Below are 16,159 nucleotides of genomic sequence, written 5' to 3'. Positions count from 1 at the left end.
CTCTACCCTGATATGCTCCGCCCCCTCTCTAACACAACTACAGGCTATAACACAGCAATCCTTCCTAGAAGCAGAATCCTGGCTAACTAACACTAACCTCATACTGAACCCAAACAAGACCAAACTCATGCTCTTTCTCCCCACCAAAACACCCAATCCCTCATCCACTTTTCAAATCCACTCATCCAATAACACAATCATAAACACCAGCTCACATACCAAATTACTAGGTGTCACAATTGAGAGCAAATTAAAATTCGACCTACTCCTCTCTCAAACTTAAATTTAAAAGATGAATCTGGCTCCTTTCCTCCCTTCTCTGCTTATCTGACTGGAACTCATTGTAAGACTGAGGGAAATATTTTTGTTTTTCTATTGGAAAATACGGAGGACCTAGGAATTAACATATTAAAAGCAGAGAGGAATCCCAACAAGTCTACCTTGTACATAGTTAAAAAAACAGGAGAAGCAACATTTTCAAGTTTCTGCCTTTTCTTCCTAGGAGTGATAGGTTCAGAAAAGCTGTCACAGAGTTCTTCTATGTACCACCTGTCTCAACACACATTTATGCTATAGTTTCTTTCTACAAGTTTATGGCTGCTTGTACAACATTTGATTTTATAAATTGTATTATTTAACTCATTTATTTAGTTTTATTTATTTCAAGTAAAGCAATGTACCTGGTGGTTTTATTATTATGTGGGTATGTGTGCAGACTCAGTGAATGTTTTCAGTCTTTTGAAGTGTGACTGCTTAAAGCTACTGCTACCATACAAATGTCAAAGTTTTGATTTTTAAGGGTAAACCGTAATTACATTTTGGTGTACTAGAATGGTTTGGTAAATTGGCAGGATTAGGTTCACAGGTTGATACTAGGCTATCTGCCCTAGGGCATTTACAAGACTAGCCAGAGTGTGTTTAGCTTTCGCCACCCTTCTTAGATTAGTTGACTGTGCCTCTGTATAGTAGGTCACAGAAGATAGCCCATTTAAGGTTAGTTTACCGTGCCTCTGTCTAGCAGTGACACAGAAGAGATCCCAGGGGTAAATTTACGATCTCCCATCCAAACATCAAGATTCTTCTTGAAGAGGGTCATTGAGGGGCTCTGTCTGACATGGATTGGGATTTTGTTCCAGAGTGAAGGGAGCCTCTGGGATATGAATCTGTCCCTCCCAGCATGTTCTATTTATTTCTGTGCTGAGGTTTAAGTCACTGGAGCGTGTAGTTCTGATGGATTTGGATTTCTTGAGGTGGAGCATGTCCATTAATTCTGGGTTGGACATGGCTTTATATGTCAGGCACAGATCGCCTCTGAGTAGGCGGTAAGCAACTGAGTAGAGCTGGAGTTTCTTTAGCCTAACTGCGTAGGACATCTGTTTGAGTCCCTTGATCATCTTGGTGAGGTATGTAGCAGGTGTTGGGTAAGGTACATCCCAAATGGGGCATTGTATTCAATTATGGGCCTGATGAGTGATGAGCAGAGGGGCACAATGACCTCTCTTGATCTAGATGTGAACCCCTTCGTGATAAGGTGGGCTATATAGAATGTCTTTCTAACCACTTTGGCAATGTGATTGTCAAAGGAGAGGTTGCAATCTACTTGGGTCCCCAAATCCCTAATTACTTCTTCCGTACTTAATGGATTACCACCTATGTGGTAATTTGTGGGCACTTTGTTTTTCCCCAAAGGGGATGACTATGCACTTTTTGGCATTTAGCTTTAGGCCATGGCTCTGGCACCAGTTATCCATCTCTGTGAGACCTTTTTGGAGGATGCTTGTGTCAGCCGGCGAGTTGATTATGGCCCCCAGTTTGCAGTCATCTGCAAACTTTGTCAGCCATAGTCCTCCTGTGTTAGCCTGTACCTCAGAGAAATATATACCGAACAAGAGAGGTCCCAGGACTGAGCCTTGTGGGACGCCACTTGTAACTGGTCTAGAGTCTGACATGGCACCTGCAATTCTGACCATGTGGGTTCTATCCCTAAGCCAGTTTGCAACCCATCTTGTGACATAGGGGTTGATATTTAAGCTGGTGAGCTTAGGATTCTTATAAAGACAGGGAAAGGTGTGCAACTATTGGAGACATATCATTAACCTCACACCAAAAATACTGTGTGCATGTGTTTGCTTGAAAAGTAATCTTGGGAAAGTTTGTTTACATTGCTGAACTGGAGGGTACTGGACTCAGTCTGAGGTGGGTGAAAACCGGGGGACCAATGATCATAATTATGACTGACAACTGTAAAGAGTAAAAAGTACAGTTGTGTACACTTACCATAAATGTAGATGTTCTAGTGTATTCACTGTTGCAGTCATCACATTTGGGTTATCTGCTTGCAGTAGCCCTCAGTCGGCCTGTTTATCAAAGTACTGGGTCCTGCGTCGGTAGCTGTCTTATCTTCCATGATGTCAGGTAGTCAGGGGTATAAAGCATGCAGCCGACGCCATTTCATCAGTTTTTCTTTCCCCAGATGTCAGGTGCCCCACTAAAGGGAAGCAATTAAATGTATATATATATATATATATATATATATATATATATATATATATATATATATATATATACAAGGTTACACCTCCAACAAAAAAGCAAACACAAAAAGCTTTTAAACATAGTAAAGGAGAGTAAAGGTATAGCCAAAAGAAGTCAGGGGGCTGGAGGGAGGGTAACCAGGACTGCAACAGTGAATACACTCGAACATCTACATTTATGGTAAGTGTACGCAACTGTACTATGTTCTTTGTGTTTCACTGTTGCAGTCATCACATTTGGGTAGATTCCCAAAGCTAAGGATGGGAGAAGGCATTTAGATAGCATTAGGACCAGCTATAAGACCCTGCAAGACTGCAGTGGCAAAGCCACCTCTGGATTTAGAGAAAATTGAAAAATGGTAATGCTTGGTGAAAGTATGTACAGAACTCCAGGTAGCAGCTTCTAGGATGTCCCTGGTAGGTGCATCTCTGAGAAAGGCTGTAGAGGTAGATGCAGCCCTGGTTGAATGGGGTCTAATCCCCTGTGGGATAGGTTTTCCATGGTACTTACAGCAGAAATTAATGCAATGGCCTATCCATTTAGAAATGGTTTGCTTTGAAATAGCCTTCCCCTCTGCCCCAGCAGCAAATGCCACCAGCAGTTGTTCAGATTTCCTTTGAGGTTTAGTCCTGTCCAAGTAAAATCTAAGTTGTCTGTACACATCTAAGTATCAGTTTTCCTTTCTTCTGTGGATTAGAAAAGAAGGCAGGCAAAAGAATGGATTGATTAAGAGCCACACTGGATACCACTTTGGGCATGAAAGAGGGATCGATCCTGAGGGAAACTCTGTCCGCATGAAAGATGATGAAAGGCTCCACTGCCATAAGGGCCTGTAATTCAGATATCCTTTTTGAAGTGATTGCTAAAAGGAAGGCTGTTTTCCAAGAAAATAATTTTAAATCTGCACTTGCAGCTGGCTCAAAAGGAGGAAGAGTGAGTTTTTCCAATACAAAGTTGAGGTCCCAGGCTGGAGTTGGGGCTCTCCTGGGTGGTCTTAGGTTTCTGGCCCCTCTGCGGAACTGCCTGAGCAGTGGGTGAGAGAAGAGGTGTGGTTCTGTGTTACAATGAGCTGAAATGGCTGAGGCATGAATTTTAATGGAGGAAAAAAAAAAGGCCCTTGTGAAGCATCTCAGTAAAGTATTGAAGAATCTGAGGTAAATTGGGCGCTGCTGTGCCCATCCCTTGAATTTGGTTCCAGGCACAGAATCTTTTCCATTTTTCAGCATAAGATTTTCTAGTACTATGCCTCCTTGCCCCCAAAATGACATCCTACACTTGTTTGCTGAGGGATGGTAGCAGAGAGATTAGGTGATTAGCCAGGCTGCCAGGTTCAGGGCTTAAAGCTAATGGTGCTGAATCCAGTTCTCCTGTTATGACAACAGGGAAGGAGTCTGAGGCAGGTGCCATGGAGCCAGCAGTGACACACTGCGCAAGAGGCGGTACCAGTGTTGGCATGGCCAGTCTGGTGCAATCAGTATTGTCCTTGGTTTGTCCCGTTTGATCTTCAGTAGTATCTTGGGTAGGAGAGGCAGATGAGGAAAGCCATAAACTAATGGGTTTTTCCAGCTGAAGGACAGAGCATCCACTTTCCAAGCTTGTTTGTGGGGAGTCCTTGTGCAGAATTTGTCCAATTGGTAGTTCTGGGGGGAGGCAAACAGGTCTATATCTGGGCTCCCCCATTTGTTTGTCAACATGTTGAAAGTCTTTGTTTCCAGTTTCGACTCGTGTGGGTCCATGAGATTTCTGCTTAGCTCATCTGCCAGTGTATTTAGTTTTCCTGGCAGGAATTGAGCCTGTAGATGCACTTGGTAGCTCAAGGCGGTGTTCCACAGAGCCAAGGCTAGTCTGCAGAGGGGGTAAAAATGGGTGCCCCCCTGCTTGTTTATGAACCACATAAAAGTGGTGTTGTCCTTCGTTACCATTAATTGTCCTGGAAGAATGTGGTTCTTGAAGGCTGTCAGAGCATTCTGTACAGCTAACATTTCTTTTTGATTGATATGCAGGTGCATTAAACTTGGGTTCCATTTGCCTTGAATGCACTTCCCTGCCAGGTGAGCCCCTCATGCATAGTCTGATGTGTCTGTTAGGGTTTGGGTGGCAGGGAGTAGAGTGAATGGTAGTCCCTTGTTTTGGTGGCAGGCCTCTGCCCACCAAAGGAACTTTAACTGCAGGCAAGGTATGATAGGAATCATTGCTTCTAGGTCCTGAGAATGTTGACACCATAGGCTTTTTAGATACCACTGTAGTTTCCTCATATGCAGTCTTGCATATGAATTAGTAGAATGCAGGAGGCCATGAACCCCAAGGCTTGCAGTATTTGCCTTGCAGATAGCAGGGTTTTTGTGGCCATTAGTTTGAAGTAAGTTGTCAAATGAACTTGTTTCTCTGGTGCGAGGAAAGCCATCGGGGAAGTTGTGTTCAAGCTTGCTCCCAGGAATACAATTTGTTGGCAGGGTACAAGATGTGATTTCTTTTCATTTATGGTGTACCCCAGACAAGTTAGCACCTTTTGTACAAATGCCAGATGTTTCAAAAGTATGTCCTGGCTTTCTGCCTGAATTAGACAATCGTCCAGGTATTGATATATTTGAATATTCCTTTGCCTGCAAAATGCAATGACTGGAGCTAGGCACTTTGTGAATAACCTGGGCACAGTAGATAAGCCAAATGCAGTGCAATGAACTGATAGTGCAAGTAGCCTGCTTTGAAGCGTAGGTATCTTCTGCAAGATTCCCTGACTGGGATATGCAGGTAGGCTTCCTTTAAATCGAGTGCTGCCAACCAGGCATCTTTGTCTAGCAGAGGAAGTAACTGGTGAAGAGTTAGCATCTTGAATTTTGGAATCACCAAAAAGGTGTTTAAGTTAGATAGGTCCAGGATAGGATGCCATGAGTTGTCTTTTCTGGGTACCAGAAAGAGTCTTGAGTAAAAACCTTGTCCCTTTTCCTCTACTGGTACAGTTTGAATAGCATTTATGCTTAAGAGAGAGAGTACTTGCTTTTGAGCCTCTGCCCACTGATTTGGGGGTAGATCTGGCCAACCGTTTGGGGTTGGTAATGTATGGAATTGAAATCTGTATCCTTGGGAAACTATATTTAAAACTCATTTGTCCTGGGTAATGAGTTCCCATTTTTTTGCCTGCAGAGCAATCTTTCCCCCTAAAGGAGCAGTCAGTTGAGAAGTGCTTGGAAGTTTTAAAGTTAAGTCATTGAGACAGTTTACCATAGGGGGGAGTCTTACTACTCCCTGATTTGGAAGTGGGAGCCCCTCACTGCTTAGTCAAGAGGCAGGAAAGGACCAATTCTTAGAGGGCCAATGCCTACTAAATTTTGGAGGCTGTACTTGCAGGAAATCAACAATTTGCATAGATTTAGCTTTTTTTCTCCATCTTTCTAAGAACTTATTCTGCTTTGTTGCTAAACAGGCGGTCCTGATTTAAGGGAGCATCCAGTAATTTAGCTTCAACATGATCTGGCAAGGATTGCTCCTTAAGCCAAGCATGCCTTCTAAATACAGGCCCAGTGACAGCAGCCCTGCAAGATGCCTCTAGTGAATCAAAACCACATTGCAAAGTATGTTTTCCAACCTGTTCAGAAGAATGCATTCAGTCCTGTAAATCCCTATTTTCAGCACAGTCAGGAATCAACATCACTGATGTAATGGCGTCGGCTGCATGCTTTATACCCCTGACTACCTGACGTCATGGAAGATGAGAAAGCAACCGACGCAGAACCCAAGACTTTGATAATCAGGCCGACTGACGGCTACTGCAAGCAGATAACCCAAATGTGATGACTACAACAATGACACACGAAGAACATCTTATCTGAATGCGGCATATATGGTTATTACCCAAGGCAGCAGCAAGCATTTACTGTATGCTCCTAAAGCCAATTGCCCCTCACATAGTATTTGGCACCATGGTGTAGATTTGAAGTCCAAACATTGCATATTAACTGGCAGCAGTGGTACAAAATGTAAAACCTTAGCTCCTGTGTATCACATACGAACTGGCAGCAGCAGATGGGATTCCTTGGCCCCATTTAATTAAGACAGTTGTCGGTGACGGTCATGGAAAAAAAAAAATCTAATAGTGGCACTGCATACATGAATGCATTTCCAGTCACTTATCCTGTAGATAGCTATAATATTAAAATTATACTTAAAAAAAAAAAAAAAAAAAAAAAAGAGGGTTGTGTTGGACCATCCAGAATAGATAACACAATTAAGAAGTTCCCCTAGGTTTAATGGAAAAAATTCACACGCACATACATACACACAGTTTGCATGCTACTTTGTCACAGTAATTAAGTCGCACAGATGTATGAAATTCTTTCATCCATGTCTTTACAGTCTATAAAGTATAAAGCTGGGTAGAAACAAAGCTATTAATGGTAATGTGGGGCAGAGGTTTCCTCCAACATGCCTTGGAAAAATGCTGTGGTAAACTCCTTTTAGCCTTGGATAAGCAGTCCAACTTGTAATGCATGGTGAAACTGCATATCATGGACCAAGTATTTATCTCACAAAGAGTAAGAGAGAAAACCATTGTAAATGACACAGTTACAGAGAATGGTACATCCCTGGTAAAAAGTGTTCTAATAGGTTACTTTAAAAATCTCATACACTTGAGTTGTAATAAAATCAAACACAAACTAAGATTCACTCTGAGATTCTCTCATGGCAAGCTCTAACTTAACTGAGGTAAAAGAAATTAAAAGCTCTTAGAAACTTTCACAGTTTTCTGGCCTTATACATGAAACCTAACTGTGTCATCTTGGATCCATGCAGTGTAAAATGCCTTCCCCTTAATTCTTAAAACATTTCCTTGTCAAAGACTCATAATTTAGCTTCAAAGTCTATGGACAGATATTGCCAAGATCTGAATGAGGGATCTTTTCTTTCTACTGGATCAGATCATCTCTTCATGGATGGTGAAAAACTTAACTACCAACACATTTAGGGATGAGAACCATAACTGCCTTGGCTAGAAGACGTATCAAGATCACATGTACATTTCCTTTTTTTGCTTTCATGAACTTTTGAATCAAGGGAGACGGGTATGCACAAGGCAGGCTTCCTCTTGAATGTTTCCTTACATCATCCTGGTTTCTAGTTCAGAAGCTGGGAACCTGAGAATTGCTCAGAGATGTTAACTATCTATGACTGGAATTGCTTAGAGCTGGATGTGAACTGAATAATTAATTGTGGACTGAGTCAGAAAACACACCTCCAGCAGCGAAACGACCAAGTTCAAAAGAAAAGCTGCAGAATAGCCAATAACAAGTCCACCTTATAGATTGATTATAGCTGGTAAGAACAGTATCACGTATCCCTTGGGGGTGTTTATTGATAGACTAGTGAAAAAGTCCGTGAAACCTGTTAACCATATTCTTCAAGACTCATGGGATTTTTTAAAGCAAATAAAGAGTGAGTATTTTAACAAAGAAAGTTATTTCACTACTGTTGATGTAGTGGACCTATTTACATCCATTCCCCATGAAATAGGTTTGGAATTTTTTTAAGATATATTAATCAAACAAAGCAACCTAGGGGGTAAAATGATTAATTTTTTGATTGAATTGATGGACATCATTTTAAAAAATATTTTTTTTACCTTTGAAGGGGAGTTTTATAAGCAGACTCAAGGGGTGGCAATGGGTAATAGCTGCGCCCCAATCTTTGCTAATTTAGTTTTATTTGAATGGGAGAATAGATATCTCTTTACGTCCCATTTCAAGGATGAAGGGTCAATATATTTCAGGTATCTGGACGACTTGTTCATTTTGTGGAACAATGATACATTTTTTCAAACATTTATGGTTTACATCAACAACTTATGTGATTATTTCAAGTTCACGGGTGAAGGTAACCCTGACAAAATTAATTACCTGGACGTGACCATTACTAAAGATTACGCTAAAAAATGTTTCACATCAAGAGTGTATAGAAAACCAACTTTTTCCAACGACTATTTAGATTTTTCTAGTAACCACCCATTCTATATTAAGAAAAATATAGTCAAAGGACAAATGGTGAGGGTGGTGAGGATGTGTTCAGATGTTAGTATGTTGGAGGAAGAAACTAATAAGGTAAGGTTAATGTTCACGGAAAGGGGGTACCCCCCTGATTTGGTAACCAACATTAAGGATGAGGTTTGCTCCCTTTGGAATGAAAGATACATCCCACTTTTAGGAATGGGTTGTGAAGAGGTAGTAACAAGCAGGGGAGTGTGTAAAGATTTCTCACAGGCTATGGTAATCACTTATGGGGAAACAGCAGAAGTTGTGAAGAAAATTATTTCCAATAATTGGTCAATGTTAAAATGTAACAACGATATATTTAAGCTGATGGGCCCAGAGCCGTGTTTTACATACAAGGTGGACTTTAATTTAAAATCTCTGTTAGAACAAAAAACAATAACAAATATTTCCAAGAAGAGGGGCACCCGTAAATGTGGATGTTGCGACCACTGTTCTTTCATTAATGAAAATGAATTTTTTAAGATAGAGCCCTTTGACCTAGTTGTACCTTTAGTACATGGTTCTTGTGTTTCCACAGGGTTGGTTTACTTAGCTACCTGCACGGTATGCTCCTGTTATTACGTGGGGAAGACAGAAAGAAAATTGAATCGCAGGATTTACGAACATCTTTATAGTATAAGCAAGAATGACGAAAAAAATGCTTTAAGCAAACATATTAAGGCACACCCCAACCATAATTTTAAGTTTGCTATTTTGGAGATTGTGCCCAAAAACGTAAGAGGGGGTGATTGGAAGAATTTATTGTTGAGGGCAGAATCCAAATGGCAATTTAAATTAAATTCAATTTTATTCCCAGGGCTCAATGAAAATATTAGCATTAAACCTGAATTAAAATTTAGGGCTGGTATTTTATAATCAACTATTAGTGTATTGTGTAGGTAAGGGTAGTTTTCTTGTGCAACCTGTATATGTGTACATATCCATTGTTTTAATATGAAAAAATCTATTTGTATTACAAGTCATACAGTTTTAACAAAATTTTAGAATATTTTTCTTCTTAACAAGGTAATTAATTAATAGACAGTCACATGATGTGCATTTGATGTATTTAAAGCCTTTTGTATGGAGTATCACTAGATCTGTTGAAGTCCTAGTGACGAAAGCGCTTATCACTTTGGTTTTAAGTCTGTCAAAACTTGTTTCATCGAATAAAATCGTTTTATTGTGGACAGGTGGACTTGTTATTGGCTATTTGTGGACTGAGATACCATGTCTGATCTACCTGAATAGATCAAGTTGTCTGCTTCCGCACTGGTCTGTTTGGTAGTTAAGCTATCATTAGTGAAGATTCTTGGACAATGCCAGATCCAACAGCTACATGATTCACCAACAAAGACGACAAGGAAACATATCCCTTACTTATCACTTGCTACATTACTGTGCTATTGTCAAGGACCATTTGTAGAACACCTGCATGAAGACCTATCTTAAGGGAGCTGCTTACTGAAAGTGCACTAATAACTTCAAGTTTACATGTAGGATTGAATGAGGAGGCGGACACATGTTCTGAAACTTCCAAGACTATGCATGTAGTATCTGAGGTGTCAGTCATAAATCCTTGTGTTGGATGAAGGGCCAAAAAAGCTATACCTACATACTGAGTGACTGCTAAATCCCACAATGGTATTCTAAGAAATCAACATATATTCTATTTCCAAGAGTTCCAGAGAGTGGCCTCAAAAACTCCTGTGCAATGCTGATACTTTCAATACGTTTTACTGTACATTTTTCATGTGTCTGATGTTTTGATACTTTAGTTAAAAACCTATGTGCCACTCCTGAAATGGTTCCTGCATCTCTTTTGAAATGCACATCTACCTTGTCTTTTTCTATCACAACTCATGGGCTGTGACTGAAATGTATCCACTTCGGATCAGACTACTGCCCAGCTAACATGCCTCACTTACTGCACAGGAAAGATATTCTCTTCTTGAATTTCTAATCAAGAAATCAAGACAGGTTAAGAGCCATAACAACCAGATCCTACAGGGATGAATTATTTTGAGAATAAGAAATCATCTCTACTTCTGGGGGATAGGTTATGCCTTTCTGATAAGACAATGAAACCAACATTCACCCAAAGGACTCCACTAACTATTGCCTGTGAAATAGCTGTGCTAGAATTACAGTGCAAAATGAGAATATAAAAAAAATTAAAACATGAAGAAAAACGGTGAAGAAATGCATTAAAATATATTATAGTCCATTACCAGTATATCCAGTGAAATGGTATGAATGCAGATATGACCTCCAAGGTCTACAGAGGAAGAAACTAAGCCTAAACAATAGTAAATACATTTCTTCAAAAAAATATGTATATGCAACACCTACATGTGTGCACTGCAAAGATTTTCTTTTTGTACCATGAAAGTATAAAAGGTTTAAACAACAAATTGTTAACTTACGGCATCTGTAAAAGTTGACAAACTGTTGGCAAGCCAGTTTTGCAGGCATCTGTGGAGAGTATAGCCTGTAGTACTGAAACTGGAAAAGACAACGAAATATTAAATTTTTCCCATTCTCTTTACAAAATAGTTTCAAAACATTTTTGCAAATCCATGATCAGTATTTACATGACACCCAACATGTTGTACACAATGCACTCAGAATGTTACTCAGGCACTCCCAGAAATAAAATTTCTTGCCTAGGCATTTTTTTTTTTTGCAGAGATGGCTTTGGACCAGGGCAGGGAAGGGGGCAGTGATAGAGAGAAATAGAATGTTAAATGCAGTTAAGTGGTATGTTACACAGACCTGCTGTTCCAGTCTGCCTTTAAAATCTAAAGTAATGTAAATACAAAGAAAAAATAATCAAGCAAGTTTTAGAGTCATTTTAGCATGTGTAACTTGTATGTGGAATGCTTATGCCAAACAGCTGGTGTCATATATTAGATGTGTAAGAAAGTTTCAGACACTGAGCTGTCCAAGTCCTGCCAGGCTTACTCCTACTGGCTGAAGAAGATGGACCTGATCACTTCAGTCTGCAAAGCTTCCCTATATTTCAGTGAAACAGGAATCTGGCAAATGTCACTTTCTCAATCTTACTAGCTTGATGTTACCTTTCCCTGAACCTATGAAGAGCATGTACCATGTTAGGCCATACCTCTCAACCTCTTAGCGCAAGAAATCTAGACACAGCCTGACATAATGGGGGGATAAAGGCGCAAAAATAGGAGCAGGTTTTACATACTGATGATATAAACTTAGTTGCTACAATAACACTGTGTGTTAGCATGCATTTTCTGAAGGATGCAAAGTCTGATACTCAAATCATGTCATTGTTTAGTGACCTCAATCATCAGTGATTAGCCAGAAAACCACAAATTTTATGAGGAAAAGACGAAAAATATTTGGCAAAAATCTGGACATTCTGTGAAAATATGGACAGTATAGAGGTACGTTTTAGGCAGTTCTTTTTTTCCTTTTACAGGGTGTATCATTTAAGATTTCCTTGGAGTAGCAATTTGAAATGCTGTTGTCAAAATGCAACTTTGCACATTTGATCAAAAAGATAAATTTCCCAGTAGCTATGGTAGTTTTCAGCTGCCAGCTTCAATATTTATATTGTGTTTTGGTTTGTCTTTTCGACTTTTCCCGGTTAGGGGTCGCCACAGCGGAACCCCAGTCCTCTAACGATTGGCAGTCGATTTTTATGGTGCCGAGTTGCCAGCACGACGCCCAACCTTCAGCGAAGGCATGCCCATTCACGCATGTCTTTCGGAGGCCACTTAACCGTAGGGAGGACTTGCAAACTCCACACAGAAGGCACTCCAGCCGAGAATCGAACAGGAGAACCTCTTTGTTGTGAGGTAACAATGCTATACCACCACGGATTCAATATTTATATTGTGTAAAGAACAGTATTGCAGCTTAAACTATTAAAAATACACTAAACTATATGACTTTTCTCCATGGTGATAAAACCATTGAGTAAAGGCATTTATAGAGTATAGTAAAGCTTGCCACACTGAAAAAAGTTCAGTAGTTTAAGACTCACTGGTTAGGAGTTTTTTTTGCTTGCAAGACAGTTATTTGTGCAAGTTTGATAAAGTGCCATTCACCGACGTATGACTGAGGAATTGTGACCCAGGGCAGTATAACTTGCTGTTCTACAAAAGCATAATTAAATGGGGAGAACATAATACACTGTTAAGCTTACTTTTGATTTTCTAAATTCACAGCACTCTAAAATGTATTACTTTTAACAAGCTCTCAGCCCTAGACTAGTAGGAAGCCTTTTAATTCCTAGGATCTAAGGAAGGAGCTTATTCTGCTAATATCAAGCTCTTTGTAATCTTAAAATGACAAAGTAAAATGAAGTTAAAACAATGCTGAACATACACACACACACACACACACACACATATTATATATATATATATATATATATATATATATATATATATATATATATATATATATATATAAATCTCCACACCTACTTCATCTGGACGCAAATTAAACTGTAATGCTATCCACTATTTACAAGTCAGGATAAGGGACAAGAAGGATTAACATTGAAGTACTTAAGCAGACAACCACAGCAAATAAGGCTTGACTGCCAGAGGTGCCAACTGCACACTGTGCAGGAAAGTGCAAGTTAACCAGCTTTTCTGTGCTCCCAGGGCATACATAGAAACACACAATGTAATACCTCCTTGGTCATAAAAAAAAAAAAGGTCAATGACTAAAGAGTGAATGTGTAGGGACTTGTTATACTCACCGTCATGTTTAAATCAACTCATTTTAGTTTAACAACAGATAATTAGTAAAATAAACTACTAAAAATTTTAGTTATGTACTTATAACACTGGATCCTTTTCATCCTTACTTCATCCACGTCGAGTGCTGGGAATACAGTCATGCATTAGATCTGATCCAGCTGTCTTGCTACAGCTCATAGCCTGGAGCATCTCCCAAAATGCCCCTTTCCTCAGTCTACCCTCAGATCAAGTATGTTGCTTATACTGTGAAGACCTGCAGGGTTACTCCAGGCAACTGGTGGAGTGGAAATAAGGATGTGTAAATGAAGGAGAGAAGAGCTTCAAGTATGTCTACCAGGTCCCTTTGAAGGAAATGACAATTTGGTAGGAATGTCAAATAAGATGGACTAAGGATATAGTGTTATGTACATAAATTGTGTATCCTATTGCATTCTATCCACCTCATTTGATTGTAGAATGGAATCCTAAACTACCCAGTTATTCAGGATATCCCTGAGATTAGTGACTCCAATAGTACCTCTAGCTCTACAGTGCTTACATCCAACGTGTTTTGCAAATGTAGACCATACTGATGCTGCACAAATTTCTTCTATGGAAGAGTTCCTAAAAATGGTGTATTAGCTGATAGTGACTTGGTGGAATGAAATTTTGGTTTGGTAGATAAAGTCTTGTTTATTTATTGATTAATTTTAGCTTGTTTACCAGGGTACTACACTGATCACTATAGGCCATTTACAGGCATAGTCCAGGTGAAGAGATTCACACAAAAAAAGAAAATAGAACAAATTCATCAACACAGTGTAATCACAGAAGGTAGATAATCCCATAGACACCTCTTACAATATGTAAATAATATTAGTGGAAAATCAAATGTGAATTAATTGTAGAAGTAAATATGAGAGGGAAGCAGCAGCTGAGAACAGAGGAACAAAAAAGTGATGCAGGTGAGGAGGGAGTTAGGTTGTGTCCAATTGAAAAGCACTTGCAGTCAGATTTTTGATGCAGGTGCCTTTTTAGTTCAGCTCTGAAGGTAGGGAAAGAGGAGACTTATTTAAGGTAAAGGTGGAATTGAGAAATATAGAGAGGATATACAACCTGGCAAGTACTTGCAGAGATTCTAATCAGGATGGGCAGGAGAAAAGACTACTAACAGTTGAGGGTCTTTTCCGATCATTTCATTTTTATGAAGGAAGAAATGCACTTATTTGGGGATACTCAAAGTATGTAAAGTTTATCTTCTTTTACTACAGTGTTTTGAGAAGAACACTAGCAAATAAATAAGGTTGATTCAGATTGTTCTCTGATGCCACTTTAGAAACTAAGGAAGGGTTAAAGTCCTTAGTGAGAGACTATTTTTGTGGAAAACCAGATACGGGAAAATGGATGATACGTGCTTGTCATTCTGAGATCCATTTTGCTGATGTGACGGCTAGCAAAAACAAAATCTTCCATGAATTACATAAAACAGACTCAGACTCAAAAGGGGTTAAAGTTTAGGCTTCCATTACAAAACTGAGCTACCAAGGAGTTGGAGGATCTTTGATAAGATACAACAGAACATTTCCTTTTAAGAAGGCTTTGCACAGTTTGTGATCTGCCAGAAAAGTTGATGGAAACCTACTGCCATACTCTCATTGCCCTTCTGAAAAAGGAGGTAAGATCTGGTTTGCTCCTTGCTTGATGATGCTTCACAGTACTAAATACTGTCCGACTGTATAGAGATCACCCATGCAGGAAGGAAGTTGTGAAGTGCCTGCAACATTAGGAGGACTGCCCTCATTTCCACTATGATGACTTGAAAACTGGTCTCCATGTCTGTCCACGGCCCCTGGACCATTCTCCTCCTGTAATGCTCCCCAACCAAGAGAGAAGGAGTCTGTGGTCACAGTCACTCTCAGGAGGTGGAAGGATGGTAGGCTTTCTCTTAGAGACTGTTGATGGAGCCAGCTACCAATTTAGATGTTGTCTGCAAATTCATGTTATATGCACAGGAACAAAGAGAGGATCTGAAAGCTGGGTCCATTACACTCTCAACATCCAATGGAAAACTCATGTTTAGGTGATCATGGGACACCATTAGAACAGCCAAAGCCATAAGACTGAGAACCTTCAGAACAAAGGAGGCTGGAAGTGACTGACGGTCTGGTAGTCAGTAGACATTTTTGTCTCAGGACATGAAGCCTGTCAGAAAGTAGTTTCAGTATGCATATTGTTGTGTCCAGATGACACTACATAATGACTGGGCTGTAGATTAATTTTTTATAAATGACTAAAATTCCTAAGGAAAGGGAGAGTTGTCGTATGTAACACCTTGCTTCTATGACGGATTCCATCAATGTGGCAACTAGGAACCAATCATCTAGGTATGAGGAGAGACCAATCCCTTTTAGTCGCAAATGGGCTGCGACTACCAGAATGCACTCCAGTGATCATCTGAGGGACCACGGTGAGGCTGAAGAGACAGAACTCTGTCCTGGAAATAACTGGCTCTCAATGGGAAGTGCAGAAGCCTCCAGGATGCATTGGCAGTTCTGACATGGAGACATGCATCTTGGAGGTCTATTGAGCACATCCAATCATTTGCCTTCAGAAAATGAATGAGGTCTTTGTGAGATATTGACAAAGACCACTGAGATCAAGGATTAGCCTGAGGTCCTTGTTTTTCTTTGGAAATGGAAAGAATCTTGAAGAGAGTCCTAACCCTCTCCAGTCTATTGGGACCCCTTAGATGGCTCTTTTTTCCAAGGCAGTAGCTTTCTCTCTTCTTGCAGCCTTGCACTGGTGGAGTGGGATGTCTGGGAGTGGCAAAGACTGTTGAGTTGGGCTTTAGAAAAAGGATATTGCACATAGCCTCTA

General features: G+C 40.0%; 1 protein-coding gene across 5 annotated transcripts in view; it reads right to left on the bottom strand.

Annotated features, from left to right (window-relative positions):
• The window catches only part of PXK (PX domain containing serine/threonine kinase like), a 1,650,359-nt gene that overhangs the window by 793,742 nt on the left and 840,458 nt on the right, over positions 1-16,159 (bottom strand). For all 5 annotated transcript variants that reach the window (XM_044078801.1, XM_044078798.1, XM_044078800.1 and 2 more), the window contains exon 12: positions 10,985-11,063. In XM_044078801.1, the coding sequence (XP_043934736.1) occupies positions 10,985-11,063 (79 nt within the window). The remainder of the gene's footprint in view (positions 1-10,984; positions 11,064-16,159) is intronic.

The sequence above is a fragment of the Protopterus annectens genome, chromosome 7.part1, assembly GCF_019279795.1.
Source record: "Protopterus annectens isolate FY-2018-M chromosome 7.part1, PAN1.0, whole genome shotgun sequence".
Lineage (NCBI taxonomy): Eukaryota > Metazoa > Chordata > Ceratodontiformes > Protopteridae > Protopterus > Protopterus annectens.
The sequence above is the reverse complement of the archived record's forward strand: the minus strand, read 5'-3'. Positions and strand labels throughout refer to the sequence as shown.